The sequence below is a fragment of the Oncorhynchus kisutch genome, unplaced genomic scaffold, assembly GCF_002021735.2.
Source record: "Oncorhynchus kisutch isolate 150728-3 unplaced genomic scaffold, Okis_V2 Okis09a-Okis19a_hom, whole genome shotgun sequence".
NCBI classification, from domain to species: domain Eukaryota; kingdom Metazoa; phylum Chordata; class Actinopteri; order Salmoniformes; family Salmonidae; genus Oncorhynchus; species Oncorhynchus kisutch.
In genome coordinates this window covers 3,870,968-3,895,432 of record NW_022261985.1, presented here as the reverse complement: position 1 = coordinate 3,895,432, position 24,465 = coordinate 3,870,968, and the positions used below count along the sequence as shown (strand labels likewise).

The following is a 24,465-nucleotide window of genomic DNA, read 5'->3' as shown; positions in this document are numbered from 1 at the left end:
AGCTCGGGGGTTTGAACTTGCAACCTTCCGGTTACTAGGCCACTAGGCTACCCTGCCGCCCCTCCACTCTAACCACTAGGCTACCCTGCCACCCCTCCACTCTAACCACTAGGCTACCCTGCCGCCCCCTCCACTCTAACCACTAGGCTACCCTGCCGCCCCTCCACTCTAACCACTAGGCTACCTGCCGCCCCCCTCCACTCTAACCACTAGGCTACCCTGCCGCCCCTCCACTCTAACCACTAGGCTACCCTGCCTACACTCAACCACTAGGCTACCCTGCCGCCCCTCCACTCTAACCACTAGGCTACCCTGCCGCCCCTCCACTCTAACCACTAGGCTACCCTGCCTACACTCAACCACTAGGCTACACTGCCGCCCCTCCACTCTAACCACTAGGCTACCCTGCCGCCCCCACTCTAACCACTAGGCTACCCTGCCGCCCCTGCACTCTAACCACTAGGCTACCCTGCCGCCCCTCCACTCTAACCACTAGGCTACCCTGCCGCCCCTCCACTCTAACCACTAGGCTACCCTGCCGCCCCTCCACTCTAAACACTAGGCTACCCTGCCGCCCCTCCACTCTAACCACTAGGCTACCCTGCCGCCCAAACAGACAGTTGTTTGAACAGTGCATTGAACAGCAGTGCTGCATCAACTCCAGTGTGTCAGACGGTCTGACTCACCAGTCAGAGTGCTGTCAATCTTCTTCTCTGTGTCTCGGTCTTTGATGTGGAAGGACACATTGACCTCCTGCTCCTTGTCGTAGGCACAAACTAACACACAGGATATACACAACAGAGAAAACTGACATCTGAGTTACTGAGGGCCAGAGACCTGTCAAAAACACTTGCTGGCTCTTTTTTCTCACGCACCACAAACAAAACACACACACACCAACACACACAATACCAAGGTTTCTGTTAGCTGGTTAAGCTGGCTTTTGGACCATTAAAAATCTGGCCCAGAGTCTGTTTGGAATAGGCTATTTCTTTCTTGCACAGAATCAAAGCGACCAATAGGTCAAACTGTTCTATTGTGGGGGATATTAGATTGACAGGCTGGTGATTCTGCTGTTCTTTACTCATCTTGTTGTCTGAGGAAAAGTCGGCGTGGACAGTTATTCTATCATCTTCACCGTGAGCATCGTTGCATGTTCTGTTACGATGAATTAACCATAATGTAAATGTTATTTCTGTCATTCTGAGCACCATGGGTGGACCCCCTAATCAGGTTACCACCCAATGCATATGGGTTCGGTAAACTTCTCAATGTCTTATAATACTTCCTGTCAAATATCCAGCACCGCATTTTCCTAACAAACACTGACATGCACGCATGTACACACAATCCGCACACAACATAGCTTTTAACTCCATACTGCAGCCTCTCAAACTCAGTATGAAAACAGATGGGCAGAGAGACAGAGAGAGAGACAGAGAGAGAGACAGAGAGAGAGACAGAGAGAGAGAGACAGCGACAGAGAGAGAGACAGAAAGAGAGACAGAGACAGACAGAGTTAGAGTACTGGATGGAGGTGAATGTCTTTGGGACTGAGGGAAAAGACTTGTACTGCTCATGTGGGGCACTGGGATGTAAAACCTGTGTTGTCTCAACTAGAGGTGGATATTACTGACCTCATAACCCTTGAAGTTGAACTTTAACCCCTCATTAAAGGTGAACTCTTCCTCTGTGTGTTTCATGAGCTCCGTGCCAATTTTAAACGTGTGATCCTGGAGAGAGAGAGAGACAGAGACACACACGACAGACAGACAGAGAGATACACACACGACAGACAGACATACACACGACAGACAGACAGACATACACACACACACGACAGACAGACAGAGACAGACAGACAGACATACACACACACACGACAGACAGACATACACACACACGACAGACAAGAGAGACACACAGGACAGAGAGACACACAGGACAGAGAGACACACCAGGACAGAGAGACACACAGGACAGAGAGACACACAGGACAGAGAGACACACAGGACAGAGAGACACACAGGATAAGAGAGCATGCATATTAGAATGAGTAGAAGTCAGTCAGGCTGTCATGCACAACGAACCATATTAGATAAACAGTACTGTACATGATCTAATAGTGAATGAGGAAGAAAAGAGGAACAGCCAAGTTAATCATCAATGATAGACGATGACTAAATAGGTGTCTGAAATGTCATCCTAGTCCCTACCGTGAACCCAAAATGGCACCCTATTCCCTACAGTAAACCCAAAATGGCACCATATTCCCTACAGTAAACCCAAAATGGCACCATATTCCCTACAGTAAACCCAAACTGGCACCATATTCCCTACAGTAAACCCAAACTGGCACCATATTCCCTACAGTAAACCCAAACTGGCACCATATTCCCTGCAGTAAACCCAAACTGGCACCCTATTCCCTACAGTGAACCCAAATGGCACCCTATTCCCTATATCGTGCACTCAAATGGCACCCCTATTCCCTAAGTAGTGCACTCAAATGGCACCCTATTCCCTAAGTAGTGCACTGTATAGGCAATATGGCGTAATTTGGGACGCAAGCATAAGAGCTGTGTCTATCTCACCTTGTAAATGTCCAGGTTCTTCCCTTGGAAGCTGATGGGGATGAGGTAGCCTACAGGGATGAGATGAGGGTCTGGGTTCTCAAACTGAGGACAGCTATCAGCCTGGAGGGAGAACAGAAGGTAGCTGGTTTAATCAGAGAGACAGACAGACATACAGGCAGGCAGGCAGACAGACATACAGGCAGGCAGACATACATACAGGCAGACAGATATACAGACAGACATACAGGCAGGCAGACATACAGGCAGGCAGACATACAGGCAGGCAGACATACAGGCAGGCAGACATACAGGCAGGCAGACATACAGGCAGGCAGACATACAGACATACAGGCAGACATACAGACATACAGGCAGACATACAGGCAGACAGACAGACATACAGGCAGACATACAGGCAGACATACAGGCAGGCAGGCAGACATACAGGCAGGCAGACATACATACAGGCAGGCAGACATACAGGCAGGCAGACATACAGGCAGACAGACAGACATACAGTCATACAGACAGACAGGCAGAGCTTGCCAGTTGCCACCTATAAGCCAGAAAGTCAGTAACAGATACAAGCCGGCTCAGAGACAATAGCTCTTTATCAATTCATCTTCCTTCACTTCCTCACATCCCTCTCTTCTGGCCTGCTACTCAAAAGGTATTGGACCTTCTTTTTGAGGAGGCGGGGAGAGAGGACACAAGGAGTTGTGGAAAGACAAAAGGAGTTTGAGCCAAACTGTGTAGTTCACTGAGACAGGGCTTCCTCCTACTTGTTGGGCTTTGACGATGTGAGCTCCATCTACAGAGACATCTCTGTCACTGCAGGTGTGGTCCTGGGCATTCCACTGGCACTGCCACTCACTGGTCACACATGCTATACACCTGGGGACAATCAACCAATAGAAGGAAGAGATAAGGAATCAGAGTTTATATAGCCAATGAGAACAGAAATGCTCAAAGGTGTTCCGTGTAAAATGACTGAACAGAATAACTGTCAGAAAAGCGTCATTAACGGGTGGCCTCCATAAAGCAGTGGTCATCTACGGGTCCATCTTCAAGGCATTCCTAGTCCATCACCTTGCACTCCTATTGGTCTTACCGTTCTGCTGGGTAGGCAAAGTGTTCCAACCATTTCATTTGTCTGAAGGGACAAACTCCACGACCAGAGAAAGACCGTCAAAGAATACAGCAAACCGTTGCTGTTTTTATGAGTGAGTTCTTTAAGTTTTTATTCAGTACTGTGAACACTGTTCTTATGAGTTCTTTAAGTTTTATTCAGTACTGTCAACACTGTTTTTATGAGTGAGTTCTTTACGTTTTTATTCAGTACTGTCAACACTGTTTTTATGAGTGAGTTCTTTACGTTTTTATTCAGTACCGTCAACACTGTTTTTATGAGTGAGTTCTTTACGTTTTTATTCAGTACTGTCAACACTGTTTTTATGAGTTCTTTAAGTTTTTATTCAGTACTGCCAACACTGTTTTTTACAAAAAATAAATGTGCGTCTCCCTACTTCCACTCGTGCTGAGTAGCCGTGTATCAACAGGCCTGCTGTTTAATTATCAGCAGCTCGTCACGTCCATTTCAATATCCAGGAATATTTCACTTCTGCTCATAGGAACATCATGAATTAGAGCATGAGGCAGAAATAATGTGGTGCGACTTGAGTTTGGCCATCAGGTGGAAGACGGTGTCCCCTCTCTATTGGTCAGCCTCACCGGAGGAAAGGAGAAAGCAGGGACTATGAGAGGTGGACCCTCTCTATTGGTCAGCCTCACCGGAGGAAAGGAGAAAGCAGGGACTATGAGAGGTGGACCCTCTCTATTGGTCAGCCTCACCGGAGGAAAGGAGAAAGCAGGGACTATGAGAGGGTGGACCCTCTCTATTGGTCAGCCTCACCGGAGGAAAGGAGAAAGCAGGGACTATGAGAGGTGGACCCTCTCTATTGGTCAGCCTCACCGGAGGAAAGGAGAAAGCAGGGACTATGAGAGGTGGACCCTCTCGATTGGTCAGCCTCACCGGAGGAAAGGAGAAAGCAGGGACTATGAGAGGTGGACCCTCTCTATTGGTCAGCCTCACCGGAGGAAAGGAGAAAGCAGGGACTATGAGAGGTGGACCCTCTCTATTGGTCAGCCTCACCGGAGGAAAGGAGAAAGCAGGGACTGGACACTCTGCTGCACTCTCCCTCCGCTGAGACTGACCATCAGTCCAGTAAAATAAAAAAGATAATTATTTCAATTTATGCTCAGCTGAGCCTCGCAAATGATACAACTGATCTATTCTGTTATCAAAGCTCGAGTTTTGAAATATAACATGGTCTGAGAAGAACAATAGTCAGGAAGGCATAAAGCCAATATGTTGCGATAATGTATTAGACCTACTGCACAAACCTCATTCCTACACAACAGTTTTTATTAGGTTACTGTTGTATAGGCTTACATTATTAAGTCCTGTTTTTAAAGAATATCTGAGTGGTAGATCTCGGCCTGGAAAGTGATCTTGCCTCAGAAAAGGTTGGTGACCAATAAGGGTTTTACTGGCGACACTTACGGCGTGTTCCTGGACTTCCTGCCGGTGGCGGCACAGTTGTAGAACTTGTACTCGTTGGACGTCACCTCAATGCCGTCGTTGACCAGGATCTTCACCTGCACCGTCACAAAGTCTGAACGCAATACGACAGAATGTCAGTTACCACAGTCCACTGCTCAGAGGAAATATTAGCCTGGTCACCTGACTGGTTCTGTACTGAATAAAACACATTGTTGCCTTGTTTGGCAAGACAAAGACAAGTTAGTTAAAGAAACAGACTGATATCTCCAGGCTTAAAAACAGTATACAGAACCCATCTGCCACCCAAGGAGCTAAGGACCGGGGTTAGGACCAGTATTGAGGAGGACTCACCCTGCTTGTCAGGTGTAGAGGGGATGTTCACAGGGTCAGGGAGGGCACAGATGACCTTCTGGTCCATCATCACAGCTTCACTAGTGTCCGAACCAAACCTGCACTTGATAATGTCAGAAGGGGCCGATCTTGGGAGGGAGGGGATGTAGATTTCAACCTGGACAGGAGAAAAACTGAGGTTTTTGAGGACTGTGAGAGAGAGACAGAAATCAAGAGTGAGAGAGAAGCAAGAGAATAAACTTCCTCTTGAATACAAAGAGGTCCATTGAGGAAATGCAATTATGTTTCAAGTCACAGGAATGGTTGTGTGACAAAAACTCAAGTTCCTGGAGAGAATTGAGATGAAATGAAGTGAAATAAAGGAAGTGACTGATATTCAGGTCTACAGTTTAAAATGTACACAGTTCATTAATCCAGAAGTGACCCAGAAAACTAATTTCTGTCTGTGTCTGTGTCTGTGGTGTCTGTGTGTGTCTGTGTGTGTCTGTGTGTGTGTGTGTGTGTGTGTGTGTGTGTGTGTGTGTGTGTGTGTGTGTGTGTGTGTGTGTGTGTGTGTGTGTGTGTTGTGTGTGTGAGAGTGTGAGAGAGAGAGAGAGAAATGCACTGGAAGGGAGCAGAGCTTAAAGGAATTGACTAGAGTTAAACTCAGGATGAATGAATTCAGAATGAAGCAAACCCAGCACAACAGATGAGGGATCTTTCACACTGAAGAAGACAGCTGCCAATGACAGGGAACGTAGACGTGTACACTCAACCACTCAGTACCTGCTCGGTCTTCCTACAGCTGAGGTTGGGTGGGTTAAAGGCCTGGATCTGAAACACTGCTGGTTGGGGCTCCACAGCCACGTGTTGGCATCCTCAGCCCTGGGACAGTCTCCCCTTCCTGGTACACCTGGAGGAGAAGAGACCAGTCACACTCTGGACTACAGCTAACCCTGGACTACAGCTAACCAGGACTCTGGACTACAGCTAACCAGGACTCTGGACTACAGCTAACCAGGACTCTGGACTACAGCTAACCAGGACTCTGGACTACAGCTAACCAGGACTCTGGACTACAGCTAACCAGGACTCTGGACTACAGCTAACCAGGACTCTGGACTACAGTTAACCAGGACTCTAGACTACAGCTAACCAGGAGTCTGTACCTGTATCCAGGCCCAGTTCCTCACTGATAGGAGCTCAAGAGAGAAAAAAGTCCTGGACCATCTATAACAGGATAAATCAGTACTAAGCTCATAAGACATTTATAAGTTACATTGTATTATTCATTGAAAAGATCAATGAGCAGCAGGAAATATTGCAGCTATAACCAATGTTCCCACAAAGAATTGTCACTGAGCAAATTTCAAGTCTGCTGACTTCCAGCGCGCGTTACTGTGAACACTGAGGCTGTACCCGCTTTAAGTTACAGTTTTAAACAGTGACTATGTAGGCTACTGTGGCTATTTGATCATAATGTAGGCCTACCAGAGTGGCCTACCATCAAAAACATGGAGAACATTCATTGAACACCACACATTTTAACATGGAAATAGCCTACAGTAGCAGCCAATGTGTGGTGTTCAATATAGGTCTACATTCCATGAGACTTTTGAAAAAACATGCAGGGCTTGACATGAACCTGTTCATCCACTTGTCCTTCAGACAAGGAGGGGACTGAAAATGTTGTCTTGATGCAAAAAGCCCTTTTCTAAGTAGAATGCATTATTATTCCCATTCCATTATTACAGAGTATCAGACAAATTACGCTACCCTCTGCCTATTGGCTACTTGGCTTATTCAAGCCTGTCTCAAAATACAACACTGCCCCTTTAAGACAAAAATAAATATCTTCACCTGACTGGCTTTTCAAAGATGGCTAGAAATGTACAGGTTGTGTGCTCCTGTAGGAAGCAATCCCTCCCCTATCGTTGACTACAACTGATCTATAACTGGGATAATAACTCACTAACTAGCAAAGGACATGAACAAATGTGCCACATGTAGCTCTGATTGGTTAAGGAGCACCGGTCTGTGTAGAGTACAGCTCAGCCGTGCCTGTCCATGTAATAGAATCCGACACCGTGCGTTCTGCCTCGGTATGTTGCATTGTTGCGTGGATTCAATCACAATTCCCACAGTAAAGGGAAACATTGATAGTGTTAACTAAAAGTCTAGAAAGTTGAGTTAAGTTGAATCTCGTGCTTCTCTGCGCGGGCTGGTATTTCTTCTGCGCGACAGTCCGAGAAGAGCTGCACCCTGCTTAGAGGGAACATTGGCTATAACTGGGACTGTACTCACTTGCCCTGCAGCACACACCAGCCACAGTAGGGGTCTTTCTGTGCCACACAGGACTGGCAGTCTGTCTTCAGGTGGCAGGCCTGCACTGGCACCTTGGTGATCTATGAGCAAAACAAAATCTTTACCAAATCATGGGAGCAAACCACACACACACGTCAGAGTTAGTTATAAAAACGTCTTAAAAGTAACTATATAAGCTCTATAGCATTTTTGACTATCAACATTTCAGTATCTCTAATGAAAAGTTGAGAGTCCCCACACAATGGCAAAATGGGATCCTTTATAGCAAAGATCACACATAGTCAGACAGCATAGACATAATTAATTGTTCAGCTTTGTCTCCTTTCCCAAACCCCAGAACCATAAACCAATCCTCCAAATCAACAGGCATATATCAAATTGTCATTTAGATACAACCCACTCTAAATACAAACTCCTGGACAAACTCACGGAGAGGAGAATGAGGCTATAGGTTAAGATAGAAACAACATTAGAGGGAGCATAGAATGATTCCAGACACTGCCACCCTCCTTTCTCCACTGGGAAAAAGGTAGGGAGTGAAAGATATGTTTACACATGATGACACTTTGACCTCTCCCCTCTCAGCGGCCCATGCAACTTAGTCTTGACATAGAACAGATAACTGCAACCTCGCCACAGTATTATACAAAAATACCATTCTGATGAGAATTAACTTACACACATTAGATGAATATAAAACATCTTACAAATGTTACCAACAAATTCAGAATCTTCCACGACACTACGCTATGGAATAAAGTTCCAAGTTAAGATCACGGCTCACCTTCTTCTCTGTGGTGATGTAGAGGTGTGTGAGGCTGGTGTCAAATAGCAGGTTCTTGTTGACCTTGTCCCCGGTGTTCTCCCCAGGGGCGCGGCCGTACACCTCTGGACTGGTCGACAGGTGCAGCTTCAACACCTACGTTACACGAGCAGAAAGAAGACAGAGGAGGTGCCGAAGACGTTAGTCAACTATTAAGGAAAATACATACAAGTCAGAGCAGCCTATTGAATAACATTCCAGCAGGACAAGTTTCTGTTCAGCAGACGCTCTTATGCAGAGCAGCTTGTAGTCAGTGCATTTAACTAAGGTAGGTGAGACCAACCACATATCACAGTCAGTGCATTTAACTAAGGTAGGTGAGACCAACCACATATCACAGTCAGTGCATTTAACTAAGGTAGGTGAGACCAACCACATATCACAGTCAGTGCATTTAACTAAGGTAGGTGAGACCAACCACATATCACAGTCAGTGCATTTAACTACGGTAGGTGAGACCAACCACATATCACAGTCAGTGCATTTAACTAAGGTAGGTGAGACCAACCACATATCACAGTCAGTGCATTTAACTAAGGTAGGTGAGACCAACCACATATCACAGTCAGTGCATTTAACTAAGGTAGGTGAGACCAACCACATATCACAGTCAGTGCATTTGACTAAGGTAGGTGAGACCAACCACATATCACAGTCAGTGCATTTGACTAAGGTAGGTGAGACCAACCACATATCACAGTCAGTGCATTTAACTAAGGTAGGTGAGACCAACCACATATCACAGTCAGTGCATTTAACTAAGGTAGGTGAGACCAACCACATATCACAGTCAGTGCATTTAACTAAGGTAGGTGAGACCAACCACATATCACAGTCAGTGCATTTAACTAAGGTAGGTGAGACCAACCACATATCACAGTCAGTGCATTTAACTAAGGTAGGTGAGACCAACCACATATCACAGTCAGTGCATTTAACTAAGGTAGGTGAGACCAACCACATATCACAGTCAGTGCATTTAACTAAGGTAGGTGAGACCAACCACATATCACAGTCAGTGCATTTAACTAAGGTAGGTGAGACCAACCACATATCACAGTCAGTGCATTTAACTAAGGTAGGTGAGACCAACCACATATCACAGTCAGTGCATTAACTAAGGTAGGTGAGACCAACCACATATCACAGTCAGTGCTTTCCTCAAGTAAAACCTTCTTTCAAAAAGCAGCAATTAAGAAAACCAGTTACAGTGCTAGTAAGAAAGACTAGTGTGATTGGTAACTAGTATTGACAGGTCAACAGTAAGGTGGTAGCTAGTAGTGACAGGTCAACAGTAAGGAGGTGGTAGCTAGTAGTGACAGGTCAACAGTAAGGTGTAGCTAGTAGTGACAGGTCAACAGTAAGGTGGTAGCTAGTAGTGACAGGTCAACAGTAAGGTGGTAGCTAGTAGTGACAGGTCAACAGTAAGGTTGGTAGCTAGTAGTGACAGGTCAACAGTAAGGTGGTAGCTAGTATGGACAGGTCCAACCGTAAGGTGGTAGCTATAGTGACAGGTCACAGTAGGTGGTAGTAGTAGTGACAGGTCAACAGTAAGGTGGTAGCTAGTAGTGACAGGTCAACAGTAAGGTGGTAGCTAGTAGTGACAGGTCAACAGTAAGTGGGTAGCTAGTAGTGACAGGTCAACAGTAAGGGTGGTAGCTAGTAGTGACAGGTCAACAGTAAGGTGGTAGCTAGTAGTGACAGGTCAAACAGTAGGTGTAGCTAGTAGTGACAGGTCAACAGTAAGGTGGTAGCTAGTATGACAGGTCAATACTAAGGTGGTAGCTAGTAGTGACATGTCAATAGTAAGGTGGTAGCTAGCAGTGACAGGTCAATAGTAGGTGGTAGCTAGTAGTGACAGGTCAATACTAAGGTGGTAGCTAGCAGTGACAGGTCAACAGTAAGGTGGCAGCTAGTAGTGGTAGCTAGTAGTGACAGGTCACAGTAAGGTGGTAGCTAGTAGTGACAGGTCAACAGTAAGGTGGTAGCTAGCAGTGACAGGTCAATACTAAGGTGGTAGCTAGTAGTGACAGGTCAATACTAAGGTGGTAGCTAGTAGTGACAGGTCAACAGTAAGGTGGTAGCTAGCAGTGACAGGTCAACAGTAAGGTGGTAGCTAGCAGTGACAGGTCAACAGTAAGGTGGCAGCTAGTAGTGACAGGTCAACAGTAAGGTGGCAGCTAGTAGTGACAGGTCAACAGTAAGGTGGCAGCTAGTAGTGACAGGTCAACAGTAAGGTGGTAGCTAGTAGTGACAGGTCAACAGTAAGGTGGTAGCTAGTAGTGACAGGTCAATACTAAGGTGGTAGCTAGCAGTGACAGGTCAACAGTAAGGTGGCAGCTAGCAGTGACAGGTCAACAGTAAGGTGGTAGCTAGTAGTGACAGGTCAACAGTAAGGTGGTAGCTAGCAGTGACAGGTCAATACTAAGGTGGTAGCTAGTAGTGACAGGTCAATACTAAGGTGGTAGCTAGTAGTGACAGGTCAATACTAAGGTGGTAGCTAGCAGTGACAGGTCAACAGTAAGGTGGTAGCTAGCAGTGACAGGTCAACAGTAAGGTGGTAGCTAGCAGTGACAGGTCAACAGTAAGGTGGCAGCTAGTAGTGACAGGTCAACAGTAAGGTGGTAGCTAGTAGTGACAGGTCAACAGTAAGGTGGTAGCTAGTAGTGACAGGTCAATACTAAGGTGGTAGCTAGCAGTGACAGGTCAACAGTAAGGTGGTAGCTAGCAGTGACAGGTCAACAGTAAGGTGGTAGCTAGCAGTGACAGGTCAACAGTAAGGTGGTAGCTAGTATTGACAGGTCAACAGTAAGGTGGTAGCTAGTAGTGACAGGTCAACAGTAAGGTGGTAGCTAGTAGTGACAGGTCAACAGTAAGGTGGTAGCTAGTAGTGACAGGTCAATACTAAGGTGGTAGCTAGTAGTGACAGGTCAACAGTAAGGTGGTACCTAGCAGTGACAGGTCAATACTAAGGTGGTAGCTAGTAGTGACAGGTCAATACTAAGGTGGTAGCTAGTAGTGACAGGTCAACAGTAAGGTGGTAGCTAGTAGTGACAGGTCAACAGTAAGGTGGTAGCTAGTAGTGACAGGTCAACAGTAAGGTGGTAGCTAGCAGTGACAGGTCAATACTAAGGTGGTAGCTAGTAGTGATAGGTCAATACTAAGGTGGTAGCTAGCAGTGACAGGTCAACAGTAAGGTGGTAGCTAGCAGTGACAGGTCAACAGTAAGGTGGCAGCTAGTAGTGACAGGTCAACAGTAAGGTGGCAGCTAGTAGTGACAGGTCAACAGTAAGGTGGTAGCTAGTAGTGACAGGTCAACAGTAAGGTGGTAGCTAGTAGTGACAGGTCAATACTAAGGTGGTAGCTAGCAGTGACAGGTCAACAGTAAGGTGGCAGCTAGCAGTGACAGGTCAACAGTAAGGTGGCAGCTAGTAGTGACAGGTCAACAGTAAGGTGGTAGCTAGTAGTGACAGGTCAACAGTAAGGTGGTAGCTAGTAGTGACAGGTCAACAGTAAGGTGGTAGCTAGCAGTGACAGGTCAATACTAAGGTGGTAGCTCGTAGTGACAGGTCAATACTAAGGTGGTAGCTAGTAGTGACAGGTCAATACTAAGGTGGTAGCTAGCAGTGACAGGTCAACAGTAAGGTGGTAGCTAGCAGTGACAGGTCAACAGTAAGGTGGCAGCTAGTAGTGACAGGTCAACAGTAAGGTGGCAGCTAGTAGTGACAGGTCAACAGTAAGGTGGTAGCTAGTAGTGACAGGTCAACAGTAAGGTGGTAGCTAGTAGTGACAGGTCAATACTAAGGTGGTAGCTAGCAGTGACAGGTCAACAGTAAGGTGGTAGCTAGCAGTGACAGGTCAACAGTAAGGTGGTAGCTAGCAGTGACAGGTCAACAGTAAGGTGGTAGCTAGTATTGACAGGTCAACAGTAAGGTGGTAGCTAGTAGTGACAGGTCAACAGTAAGGTGGTAGCTAGTAGTGACAGGTCAACAGTAAGGTGGTAGCTAGTAGTGACAGGTCAATACTAAGGTGGTAGCTAGTAGTGACAGGTCAACAGTAAGGTGGTACCTAGCAGTGACAGGTCAATACTAAGGTGGTAGCTAGTAGTGACAGGTCAATACTAAGGTGGTAGCTAGTAGTGACAGGTCAATACTAAGGTGGTAGCTAGCAGTGACAGGTCAACAGTAAGGTGGTAGCTAGCAGTGACAGGTCAACAGTAAGGTGGTAGCTAGCAGTGACAGGTCAACAGTAAGGTGGTAGCTAGCAGTGACAGGTCAACAGTAAGGTGGTAGCTAGTAGTGACAGGTCAATACTAAGGTGGTAACTAGTAGTGACAGGTCAACAGTAAGGTGGTAGCTAGCAGTGACAGGTCAACAGTAAGGTGGTAGCTAGTAGTGACAGGTCAATACTAAGGTGGTAGCTAGCAGTGACAGGTCAACAGTAAGGTGGTAGCTAGCAGTGACAGGTCAACAGTAAGGTGGCAGCTAGCAGTGACAGGTCAACAGTAAGGTGGTAGCTAGCAGTGACAGGTCAACAGTAAGGTGGTAGCTAGTAGTGACAGGTCAATACTAAGGTGGTAACTAGTAGTGACAGGTCAACAGTAAGGTGGTACCTAGCAGTGACAGGTCAACAGTAAGGTGGTAGCTAGTAGTGACAGGTCAACAGTAAGGTGGTAGCTAGCAGTGACAGGTCAACAGTAAGGTGGTAGCTAGCAGTGACAGGTCAACAGTAAGGTGGTAGCTAGTAGTGACAGGACAATACTAAGGTGGTAACTAGTAGTGACAGGTCAACAGTAAGGTGGTACCTAGCAGTGACAGGTCAACAGTAAGGTGGTAGCTAGCAGTGACAGGTCAACAGTAAGGTGGTAGCAAGTAGTGACAGGTCAATACTAAGGTGGTAGCTAGCAGTGACAGGTCAACAGTAAGGTGGTAGCTAGCAGTGACAGGTCAACAGTAAGGTGGCAGCTAGTAGTGACAGGTCAACAGTAAGGTGGCAGCTAGTAGTGACAGGTCAACAGTAAGGTGGCAGCTAGTAGTGACAGGTCAACAGTAAGGTGGTAGCTAGTAGTGACAGGTCAACAGTAAGGTGGTAGCTAGTAGTGACAGGTCAATACTAAGGTGGTAGCTAGCAGTGACAGGTCAACAGTAAGGTGGCAGCTAGCAGTGACAGGTCAACAGTAAGGTGGTAGCTAGCAGTGACAGGTCAACAGTAAGGTGGCAGCTAGTAGTGACAGGTCAACAGTAAGGTGGTAGCTAGTAGTGACAGGTCAACAGTAAGGTGGTAGCTAGTAGTGACAGGTCAACAGTAAGGTGGTAGCTAGCAGTGACAGGTCAATACTAAGGTGGTAGCTAGTAGTGACAGGTCAATACTAAGGTGGTAGCTAGTAGTGACAGGTCAATACTAAGGTGGTAGCTAGCAGTGACAGGTCAACAGTAAGGTGGTAGCTAGCAGTGACAGGTCAACAGTAAGGTGGCAGCTAGTAGTGACAGGTCAACAGTAAGGTGGCAGCTAGTAGTGACAGGTCAACAGTAAGGTGGTAGCTAGTAGTGACAGGTCAACAGTAAGGTGGTAGCTAGTAGTGACAGGTCAATACTAAGGTGGTAGCTAGCAGTGACAGGTCAACAGTAAGGTGGTAGCTAGCAGTGACAGGTCAACAGTAAGGTGGTAGCTAGCAGTGACAGGTCAACAGTAAGGTGGTAGCTAGTATTGACAGGTCAACAGTAAGGTGGTAGCTAGTAGTGACAGGTCAACAGTAAGGTGGTAGCTAGTAGTGACAGGTCAACAGTAAGGTGGTAGCTAGTAGTGACAGGTCAATACTAAGGTGGTAGCTAGTAGTGACAGGTCAATACTAAGGTGGTAGCTAGCAGTGACAGGTCAACAGTAAGGTGGTAGCTAGCAGTGACAGGTCAACAGTAAGGTGGTAGCTAGCAGTGACAGGTCAACAGTAAGGTGGTAGCTAGCAGTGACAGGTCAACAGTAAGGTGGTAGCTAGTAGTGACAGGTCAATACTAAGGTGGTAACTAGTAGTGACAGGTCAACAGTAAGGTGGTACCTAGCAGTGACAGGTCAACAGTAAGGTGGTAGCTAGTAGTGACAGGTCAACAGTAAGGTGGTAGCTAGCAGTGACAGGTCAACAGTAAGGTGGTAGCTAGCAGTGACAGGTCAACAGTAAGGTGGTAGCTAGTAGTGACAGGACAATACTAAGGTGGTAACTAGTAGTGACAGGTCAACAGTAAGGTGGTACCTAGCAGTGACAGGTCAACAGTAAGGTGGTAGCTAGCAGTGACAGGTCAACAGTAAGGTGGTAGCTAGTAGTGACAGGTCAATACTAAGGTGGTAGCTAGCAGTGACAGGTCAACAGTAAGGTGGTAGCTAGCAGGGACAGGTCAATAGTAAGGTGGTAGCTAGTAGTGAGAGGTCAACAGTAAGGTGGTAGCTAGTAGTGACAGGTCAACAGTAAGGTGGTAGCTAGCAGTGACAGGTCAACAGTAAGGTGGTAACTAGTAGTGACAGGTCAATACTAAGGTGGTAGCTAGTAGTGACAGGTCAACAGTAAGGTGGTAGCTAGCAGTGACAGGTCAACAGTAAGGTGGTAGCTAGTAGTGACAGGTCAACAGTAAGGTGGTAGCTAGTAGTGACAGGTCAACAGTAAGGTGGTAGCTAGTAGTGACAGGTCAACAGTAAGGTGGTAGCTAGTAGTGACAGGTCAACAGTAAGGTGGTAGCTAGTAGTGACAGGTCAACAGTAAGGTGGTAGCTAGCAGTGACAGGTCAACAGTAAGGTGGTAGCTAGTAGTGACAGGTCAACAGTAAGGTGGTAGCTAGTAGTGACAGGTCAACAGTAAGGTGGTAGCTAGCAGTGACAGGTCAACAGTAAGGTGGTAGCTAGTAGTGACAGATAATCTGTAAACCAACGGCTCTTTTTGAACGGCTGTTTTGGGGGAATGTCGAGAACTGAATCTCATCTGTGAAAGAGCTGTTCATTTGTCTCCCTGATTGGCTCCCTGTGACTCCTGCCATTTGAGCTCTAGACAACCATTATCTGGAGTTTAGTTAGAGAAACATTCTCTGAAGATGGTAACTCAACCATTATCTGGAGTTCAGTTAGAGAAACATTCTCTGAAGATGGTAACTCCTCAACCATTATCTGGAGTTTAGTTAGAGAAACATTCTCTGAAGATGGTAACTCAACCATTATCTGTAGTTCAGTTAGAGAAACATTCTCTGAAGATGGTAACTCCTCAACCATTATCTGGAGTTCAGTTAGAGAAACATTCTCTGAAGATGGTAACTTAACCATTAACTGCAGTTAGGGTCAGCTGTAGTTTTGAAATAAACATTGTGGTCCACGCAATTGTTTTTGCAAAGGTGAATTTAAAAAAAAAATTGAACTCATGTCACAATTTGACATAATGGAAGGCAACCATTTAGGCTTTAGATGTCATATTGTTCATGGTTTTTTATCCGTTTGTAAGAATTACTGAACAAATATCTGTTTGGGAGCCAAAAGACCCGGCTCAACGAAAAGACTTGGAATGTCCATCACTGTTAGCTAGTACCTCTCCTAAAGTAGTCCCCAGGAAGGCAACGGCGTGCTCCGTTTCCACAGCGACGGCCACAGCGGTCATCAGGCCCTTCTTGGTGAAAACGGGGTCGGTTGCCAGGGCGAACTCTGCCCTGCTGGCCAGCGGGGAGGGCAGGAACTCAGCACCACACTTTTGATTGGTCACCATGCCCTTCTGAAGAGGGAAGGAATCAATGTCAGATACATTATCTCACTAGTAGGTAGAAGTGATAATGTAGCAGTTAATACATTATATCTACATCCTCTTGTAAATTTCATTGTAGAAGAGCAACGACCATAACGTCAAGGTAAACTAGAAAACCACCAATTGCCTCAAAACTGACAGCACGTACATTCTCGCTCCCCATACCAGAGGACATACAGTACGACTGCCCTTGACTGGAGGGGCTGGTAAGGCTACAAACCTCATTTTCAATTTTACACAGCTCGTCTGACTTGGAGGAGTACGGTGAGTAGACAGCAGACTTGTTGTTTATTTGTCCCTTGGTGCTGTAGCAGGCTCCTATGATCTCCACCAGTCTCTGGTTGATGGCCCTCAGTGGGTACATACACACTGCCGAGCTGGAGCTGTCGTCGTCCGAGCTGAACACCACAAACACAACCTGACAGGAAAACACCAGTCACTGTTCTTAACTCACTGTTCTCACGGTTCAGACTTGCCTCCTTAAGTAAAGGTGAAATGCCGCTTTATCTGTCCAAACTCATTTGTGGGATTCAATCTTATTCAAACAACTATTTGTCCCCTTAGGGCAATTCTATTAGGGGTTATATCATTAAATTGGGGTATAGAATTGAACTGGTTAGTGGATTAAGTTTAAATTGTTAGAGGGGGAAAATAAATAGATACCTTATCCTGGGCTCCAACCGGTCCGTACCAGCCAGAGGAGCTCATATTCTTGGCCAGGGCTTCTCCTGGGAGGGTCACGTAGGCTGCCTGAACCTTGTTGTACTTGTTCCCCGCGCTGCAGTTCAGCTGGAGCTCTGTGTACGAGTAGTAGTTGTGGTCGTTCTCACACATCCTGGAAATAAAGGTGAAGTTCTTGGTTCCTGAATCCTGGGCGCCCAGCGTTCTGGAGAACAGGAAGTAGACAAAGCCCTCGTCCTGGAAGACGAGAGATGGAAATAGAGGAGAGAGAAAGTGGAAAAGAGAAAAAGAGTGAGATAGAAGAGAATGAGTTCCATGAATCATTATTCATCTTTCAGTCTCTTTGTAACGTTGTATTCACAGACAGGCCCTGAGGGGATGTTTCACACTGCTGTGTGTGTAAAAGGGGTTTCTCAGTCTCTCTCACCTTGAAGACGTGTCTGAAGTCATGGAGGTAGCGCAGTGTGAAGGGGTTGGACTGGACGGCCGAGGCCTCGATGATGCTGTCGAACAACACCCAGTCACTATGGACCTGGAGGATACGGGTGCTGATCAGCTTGGTGCTGTCATGGCTGCCGTAGCCCTTAGCCACCTGAAGAGAACAGAGAGGGGCAAATACAAGTTACCATGGTGACCAGGAAGTAAATACAACATGGTTCAGCTTGGTGCTGTCGTGGCTGACGTTACCTTTACACACGTAGGACGAGACCGAGGGAACAGAACATGGGAAATTCAATTATCTAGTACCTTTTACTTTTACATTTTTAAATCCAAATACAACATGAGCATTGCGATTGCAACGCCAGGATAGTGGGTTTGATTCTTGGGTCCACCCATTACGTAAAACATTTATACAATGTAAAAGTGTCTGCTAAATGACATTATTATGACTGATATATCACGGAGCGGTTCGTCCACCTACCAGGAAGACGGTGAAGTTCCCCTTGTCCTTGTTGAAGTAGTAAGACATGACCCCTACTACCGACACACCCTCCTCAGCACTGGCCACGTACGACTTCTCTCCTTTCGTATCGCTGAAGTACAGCAGCTGCTCCACATTAGACAGGTTCCTCAGAGAACAGATTCCTCTGTACAGACTCCCACACACTATCAAGGTGTCTTTGGATGGATGGATGAGGAGCAGTTTGTTATGGTTGTCAGTCTCCACTGCTTCCTCACAGGAAGTCACGGGCGGGGTACACTGGCGGTTGTCCAGTTCGGGTCCTGTTCTGGTGTGTGCCTCGGGGTGCAGGGATTGGTCCAGTTGGTAGAGGGCATTGACCGTGCCCACGTACAGCTGGCTGGTGATTGGGTCCTGGACTACATTGTTGATGAGGGTGTCGGATGTGAACTCATCGTAGGCGGAGCCGAGGAGGGAGAGAGACAACGTCGCCAAGATGGCAGCCAGGACCCACCGCCACGCCATCTCTGGAGGAGAGGAAGGGGAAAATAATTATATGACTCTTTATAACTTGGTAAAGAAAGAGAGAGAGAGGAGGGAGAAAGAAGAAGAGGAAGGAAGCAGTGAGAGGGGGAGAAGCGAGAGATAGAAGTATACAGATAAGGGGAAAATATATAATTAGTTCCTAATCTTAATCATTCCATTCTATTAGTCTTTCTGTGGCTTTGTAACTTAGTAATCACAGACAGGCCTGAGGGGACGTTTCAACAGCTAATAAGACATGAAATAAACATGAAGACATTAAGGTTAACAACGTTTAATAACATCCTCTGAATTTAAACAAATATTTTTTTAGCACTAAGTTATTCAGTTCTACTTCAGCGTTCCTACCTTCCATTCTTTCATTATTATTCATCCTCATCCTTCCCACTAAATATAAAGGAGGGAAAATCAATTCACCCGCTCCCCAAACTCCCCTCAGATGTTGAGATGTGGATCAGTGAATTTGACACGGCCGATAAAACAAGTTGTTTTTTTTTCAAAAGAAAGAAGCGTTTGCAGCATTCGCTTTGCAGGCAAACTCCTCTCCTCTCCTCCCCTCATCCTTTCATCCCTGCCTACAGTTTCTCGGTAGTCAAACTCCTCTTCTCTCCTCCCCTCATCCTTTCATCCCTGCCTACAGTTTCTCGGTAGTCAAACTCCTCTTCTCTCCTCCCCTCATCCTTTCATCCCTGCCTACAGTTTCTCGGTAGTCAAACTCTCCTCGAATCAAAGGGATTCGAGGAGAGGTTGAGGGGAGTGGCACAGTGCCAAGGTAACAAAGGTGTCCTGTTGCATTACGGGTACGCCCTCAGCATGGGGGCAGAGAAGCTCCTCTTTGCAAAAACTCAACGATTCACAAACTTTTTTCCAAAACTTTTGGGTGGGTTGTTGTGAGATCTAACCAAAAACTTTGTCTGTGACCCAAAGGGAACCCTTTCCGACACATTCCTTCTGACCCAGAGAACAAAGCAACATCCTCAGTAGAAACATGTTAAATGAAGTGTTACAAATCAGACCACACCACCATGATCTCTGGAAGGGGTGTCACCTGAGTGGGTTGAGTCACTGATGTGATCTTCCTGTCTGGGTTGACCCCCCCCCCCTTGGGTTGTGCCATGGCGGAGATCTTTGTGGGCTATACTCGGCCTTGTCTCAGGATGGTAAGTTGGTGGTTGAAGATATCCCTCTAGTGGTGTGGGGCCTGTGCTTTGGCAAAGTGGGTGGGGTTATATCCTTCCTGTTTGGCCCTGTCCGCGGGTGTCCTCGGATGGGGCCACAGTGTCTCCTGACCCCTCCTGTCTCAGCCTCCAGTATTTATGCTGCAGTAGTTTATGTGTCGGGGGGCTAGGGTCAGTTTGTTATACCTGGAGTACTTCTCCTGTCCTATTCGGTGTCCTGTGTGAATTTAAGTGTGCTCTCTCTAATTCTCTTTTTCTCTCTCGGAGGACCTGAGCCCTAGGACCATGCCTCAGGACTACCTGACATGACGACTCCTTGCTGTCCCCAGTCCACCTGGCCGTGCTGCTGCTCCAGTTTCAACTGTTCTGCCTTAATATTATACGACCATGCTGGTCATTTATGAACATTTGAACATGGCCATGTTCTGTTATAATCTCCACCCGGCACAGCCAGAAGAGGACTGGCCACCCCACATAGCCTGGTTCCTCTCTAGGTTTCTTCCTAGGTTTTGGCCTTTCTAGAGAGTTTTTCCTAGCCACCGTGCTTCTACACCTGCATTGCTTGCTGTTTGGGGTTTTAGGCTGGGTTTCTGTACAGCACTTTGAGATATCAGCTGATGTACGAAGGGCTATATAAATACATTTGATTTGATTTGTAGCTTCTCTATGAGCACTTTGACCTTTACCGGGTTCATAAACCAGAAAAAAAAGATCTGGGACCAGGCTAAGACATACCTGGGACCAGGCTAAGACATACCTGGGACCAGGCGAAGACATACCTGGGACCAGGCTAAGACATACCTGGGACCAGGCGAAGACATACCTGGGACCAGGCGAAGACATACCTGGGACCAGGCGAAGACATACCTGGGACCAGGCTAAGACAGCTCTGGGACCAGGCTAAGACAGCTCTGGGACCAGGCTAAGACAGCTCTGGGACCAGGCTAAGACAGCTCTGGGACCAGGCTAAGACAGCTCTGGGACCAGGCTAAGACAGCTCTGGGACCAGGCTAAGACAGCTCTGGGACCAGGCTAAGACAGCTCTGGGACCAGGCTAAGACATAGTCCTTATTGGTCCTATGCCACTTTCTATAATGTTTACATACCCTACATTACTCATCTCATATGTATATACTGTACTCTATACCATCTACTGCATCTTGCCTGTCGTTCGGCCATCGCTCATCCATATATTTATATGTACATATTCTTATTCATTCCTTTACACTTGTGTGTATAAGGTAGTTATTAGGTTAGATTACTTGTTAGATATTACTGCATGGTGGGAAGTAGAAGCACAAGCATTTCTCTACACTCACATTAACATCTGCTCACCATGTGTATGTGACCAATAACATTTGATTTGATGGCTCCTCCCCAGGCACTGATGCAAACCATGAAGACATTTACAATATACCAACACTGCCTGCCTTAAGTTCTCTCTCAGGGGATTAGGTAGAAGGCACACCTGATGTTCTGCCAGTACCAGCCCAACAGGAACAGCTCAACAGAGAAACACAATGTTCTGTTCTACTCCTCTGTTCCATTGTCTTCTGTCCTGTTCCACTGTCCTGTTCTCCTCTCTTCTGTTCTGTATTAGTAAGACAGTGTGTTCTTGCCCAAGGCAACCCAGATATGACTTCAGTCCGTTCCTGAAATACATCTTCGGGAACAACGTGATAATATCTCAGTGAGTTCTGGGGCTTGTCAGGACACTTAAGCCCATGAGGAGAATGAAGTTACATTTACACACTGACTTAAGGTCAGTTGGTATTTTTTCCTCCTAACAGAAGTTAAGGAAGCTATGTAAGTAAGCTGATTTTGGACCTGTGACAAAGGGCAACCTCTACGTGGATCAAACAGACACACAGAGTAACAGCTCTGACTCAGTCTTGAAGGCTTTTGATGAAAACAAACAGTCCTAAAAGCTCTATACATGGTGTTAGAGCTCAGACCACCATGATGATGGTCTACAGTATTAATCAGTGCATAACGTTTCATGAGGACAGAACAGAGGGACAGAGTGAGAATCAACACAAACTGGGACTCAGGCTCTGCCCTCCAGTCTCCTCACAAAAGCCCAAGTGAAGTAAGCTCTCTGAGAAACCATTATGAGGGACATAGTAGAGCTAGACACCAGAGTGGCAGCTCTCACTGGGTCTTTGTTATGATGAAATAGTAGAGCTAGACACCACAGTGGCAGCTCTCACTGGGTCTTTGATATGATGAAATAGTAGAGCTAGACACCACAGTGGCAGCTCTCACTGAGTCTTTGTTATGATGAAATAGTAGAGCTAGACACCACAGTGGCAGCTCTCACTGGGTCTTTGTTATGATGAAATAGTAGAGCTAGACACCACAGTGGCAGCTCTCACTGGGTCTTTGTTATGATGAAATAGTAGAGCTAGACACCACAGTGGCAGCTCTCACTGGGTCTTTGATATGATGAAATGGTAGAGCTAGACACCACAGTGGCAGCTCTCACTGGGTCTTTGTTATGATGAAATAGTAGAGCTAGACACCACAGTGGCAGCTCTCACTGGGTCTTTGATATGATGAAATGGTAGAGCTAGACACCACAGTGGCAGCTCTCACTGGGTCTTTGTGATTGTTGGAGTCCAGTTCCAGATTAGAGATGGGTAATTGTCCCATGAATTCCCTGCACCACACACACCCCCTCCCTGCGTCCCCTCCCTGCCCCCCACATGTCATCAGTGCTATGGGGAGATGTCTCCTAAGATGCCTGCACAGCATTGCACTGTGGGTGTCACCTGATGGGGCTGCATTAGTTGTTATTGTCAGCACTCAGAGTGTTGTGAGGCGCTGCGTGACGACTGTCACTCATCAGGGTGTGTGTTCCTTCATCAGCACAAGGCTGAACATTTGATTCCTCTTTCACAACTCTGGACAAAACCTTCTCTCTCGGCTGCTTAGCCCACACAACTCCAAAAGAACACACACAGCAGAAATATTTTAGTCATAATATAAGTCATATAAACCATGTGATGTGGTTTCTCATATCGCAATGTGACCGTCTGACTGACTGGGGGTTGGGGAGATTGGGGTTGTGGGTTTCAGAGATTCGGCCTATCGGTTTCTGTGTGTGTGTCTTCAACCTACAGTGTGTGAGTGTGTGTAAAAACATGAGCTGGCGCAGACCCAGGAAAATGTGTTTGTGTGGAGGTGCTGACTAAAAGGCAAATTAACTATGAACTATCAAAGTAAAGAAAGTTGCAGACTCCATGTATGAACTCCCAGCAGTTTACTGGTATTTACCAACGTTTCAGCATCACCGTGCCTTTCTCAAGGTAATGTCACCAACACTTGAACCAGGTTAAGTAGACAGTGTGTTTGGTGCAACCAATGACAATAGTGAGGGGTGAAACTGTATATAAAAAGACAAATACATTTAAAAAGGTATATGGCATATTAAATATATTATGCTATTGTTATCATATAGAAACATCATGGAATATTGTACATCGAATTAGCATCAACATACATTATTGTTAAACTCAATTTCACATAATTGTTACGTATTTAATTTCATATATTTGTACATGTAATATTTTGGTTCAACCTGAATGTTTAATGAGCATCATCAACATGCTCATATTAGGTGTTCGCTAATAAGCTGTAGAAAGAATATCGATTTATAAGATTTGTTCATAAGAATGGCCTGAGATCAAAGTCAATATTCAGACCAGTAGGGGTCAATGTTTTTAGACAGGATATCCAGTAACCCTCCTGTTGTAGTAGGATCTCCATGTTACCTCCTCTCTTTGTGGTAGTAGGATCTCCATGTTACCTCCTCTCTTTGTGGTAGTAGGATCTCCATGTTACCTCCTCTCTTTGTGGTAGTAGGATCTCCATGTTACCTCCTCTCTTTGTGGTAGTAGGATCTCCATGTTACCTCCTCTCTTTGTGGTAGTAGGATCTCCATGTTACCTCCTCTCTTTGTGGTAGTAGGATCTCCATGTTACCTCCTCTCTTTGTGGTAGTAGGATCTCCATGTTACCTCCTCTCTTTGTGGTAGTAGGATCTCCATGTTACCTCCTCTCTGTGGTAGTAGGATCTCCATGTTACCTCCTCTCTTTGTGGTAGTAGGATCTCCATGTTACCTCCTCTCTTTGTGGTAGTAGGATCTCCATGTTACCTCCTCTCTTTGTGGTAGTAGGATCTCCATGTTACCTCCTCTCTTTGTGGTAGTAGGATCTCCATGTTACCTCCTCTCATTGGTAGAGCAACATGCTCAATGCCTGTGTATTTGAGGGAGGAGATTGAAAGGTTATCTTCAACAAAGTAAGCTGCTACTGGATAGTCAATGTTCTTACACCCGATTGAGCTGCAGGGTCCAGCTATGCGTTTTTTAAATTGTCTTTTCGTTTGTCCTACGTAGGCTTTTCCACGTGAACAGGTGATGAGGTAGATTACTCCCGTGGTCTTGCATGAGATGATGCCCCTAACAGGGATCTTTCGACCTGTATGTGGGTGTCTGAAGAAATACGTTTTATAGTGCTATTGCACTGTGCTCATGAGCCACGTTTGTCGTTCCCATTTGGGTTAGGTGTCAAGAGTGTCTGAGTGGGCTCAGGGGGCATGTCAGATCTCACCAAACTTTCTCCAAAATTGCAACCACAATTATAGACCACCAGTGGGGGTTCCTTGAAGAGGTGTGTGATATTTGTTGTCTGATTTCAGAATATGCCAGTGCTTTATCAGGATTGCTTTCATTTTCACTGAACCCTCGGTGTACTTAGTGCAAAAGACGGTGTTG

General features: G+C 46.2%; 2 protein-coding genes across 2 annotated transcripts in view; both read right to left on the bottom strand.

Annotated features, from left to right (window-relative positions):
- Positions 1 to 1,527: 1,527 nt before the first annotated feature.
- Positions 1,528 to 5,613, bottom strand: LOC116360605 (plexin-B2-like). The gene is made up of 5 exons (XM_031815535.1): positions 5,491 to 5,613; positions 5,140 to 5,251; positions 3,359 to 3,470; positions 2,595 to 2,696; positions 1,528 to 1,733 (listed from the first exon to the last, which is right to left on the bottom strand). The coding sequence occupies exons 1-5, from the start codon at positions 5,558 to 5,560 to the stop codon at positions 1,617 to 1,619; spliced, it is 513 nt and encodes a 170-aa protein (XP_031671395.1). The 5' UTR covers positions 5,561 to 5,613; the 3' UTR covers positions 1,528 to 1,616.
- Positions 5,614 to 6,348: 735 nt separating this feature from the next.
- Positions 6,349 to 24,465, bottom strand: part of plxnb2a.3 (plexin b2a, tandem duplicate 3) — a 138,911-nt gene continuing 120,794 nt past the window's right edge. Inside the window, exons 2-9 of the mRNA XM_031815223.1 lie at positions 17,989 to 18,494; positions 17,494 to 17,658; positions 17,049 to 17,303; positions 16,606 to 16,803; positions 16,176 to 16,355; positions 8,579 to 8,713; positions 7,774 to 7,874; positions 6,349 to 6,382 (exon numbers count right to left, since the gene is read on the bottom strand). Coding sequence (XP_031671083.1) covers positions 6,349 to 6,382; positions 7,774 to 7,874; positions 8,579 to 8,713; positions 16,176 to 16,355; positions 16,606 to 16,803; positions 17,049 to 17,303; positions 17,494 to 17,658; positions 17,989 to 18,492 — 1,572 coding nt within the window. The 5' untranslated portion in view covers positions 18,493 to 18,494. The remainder of the gene's footprint in view (positions 6,383 to 7,773; positions 7,875 to 8,578; positions 8,714 to 16,175; positions 16,356 to 16,605; positions 16,804 to 17,048; positions 17,304 to 17,493; positions 17,659 to 17,988; positions 18,495 to 24,465) is intronic.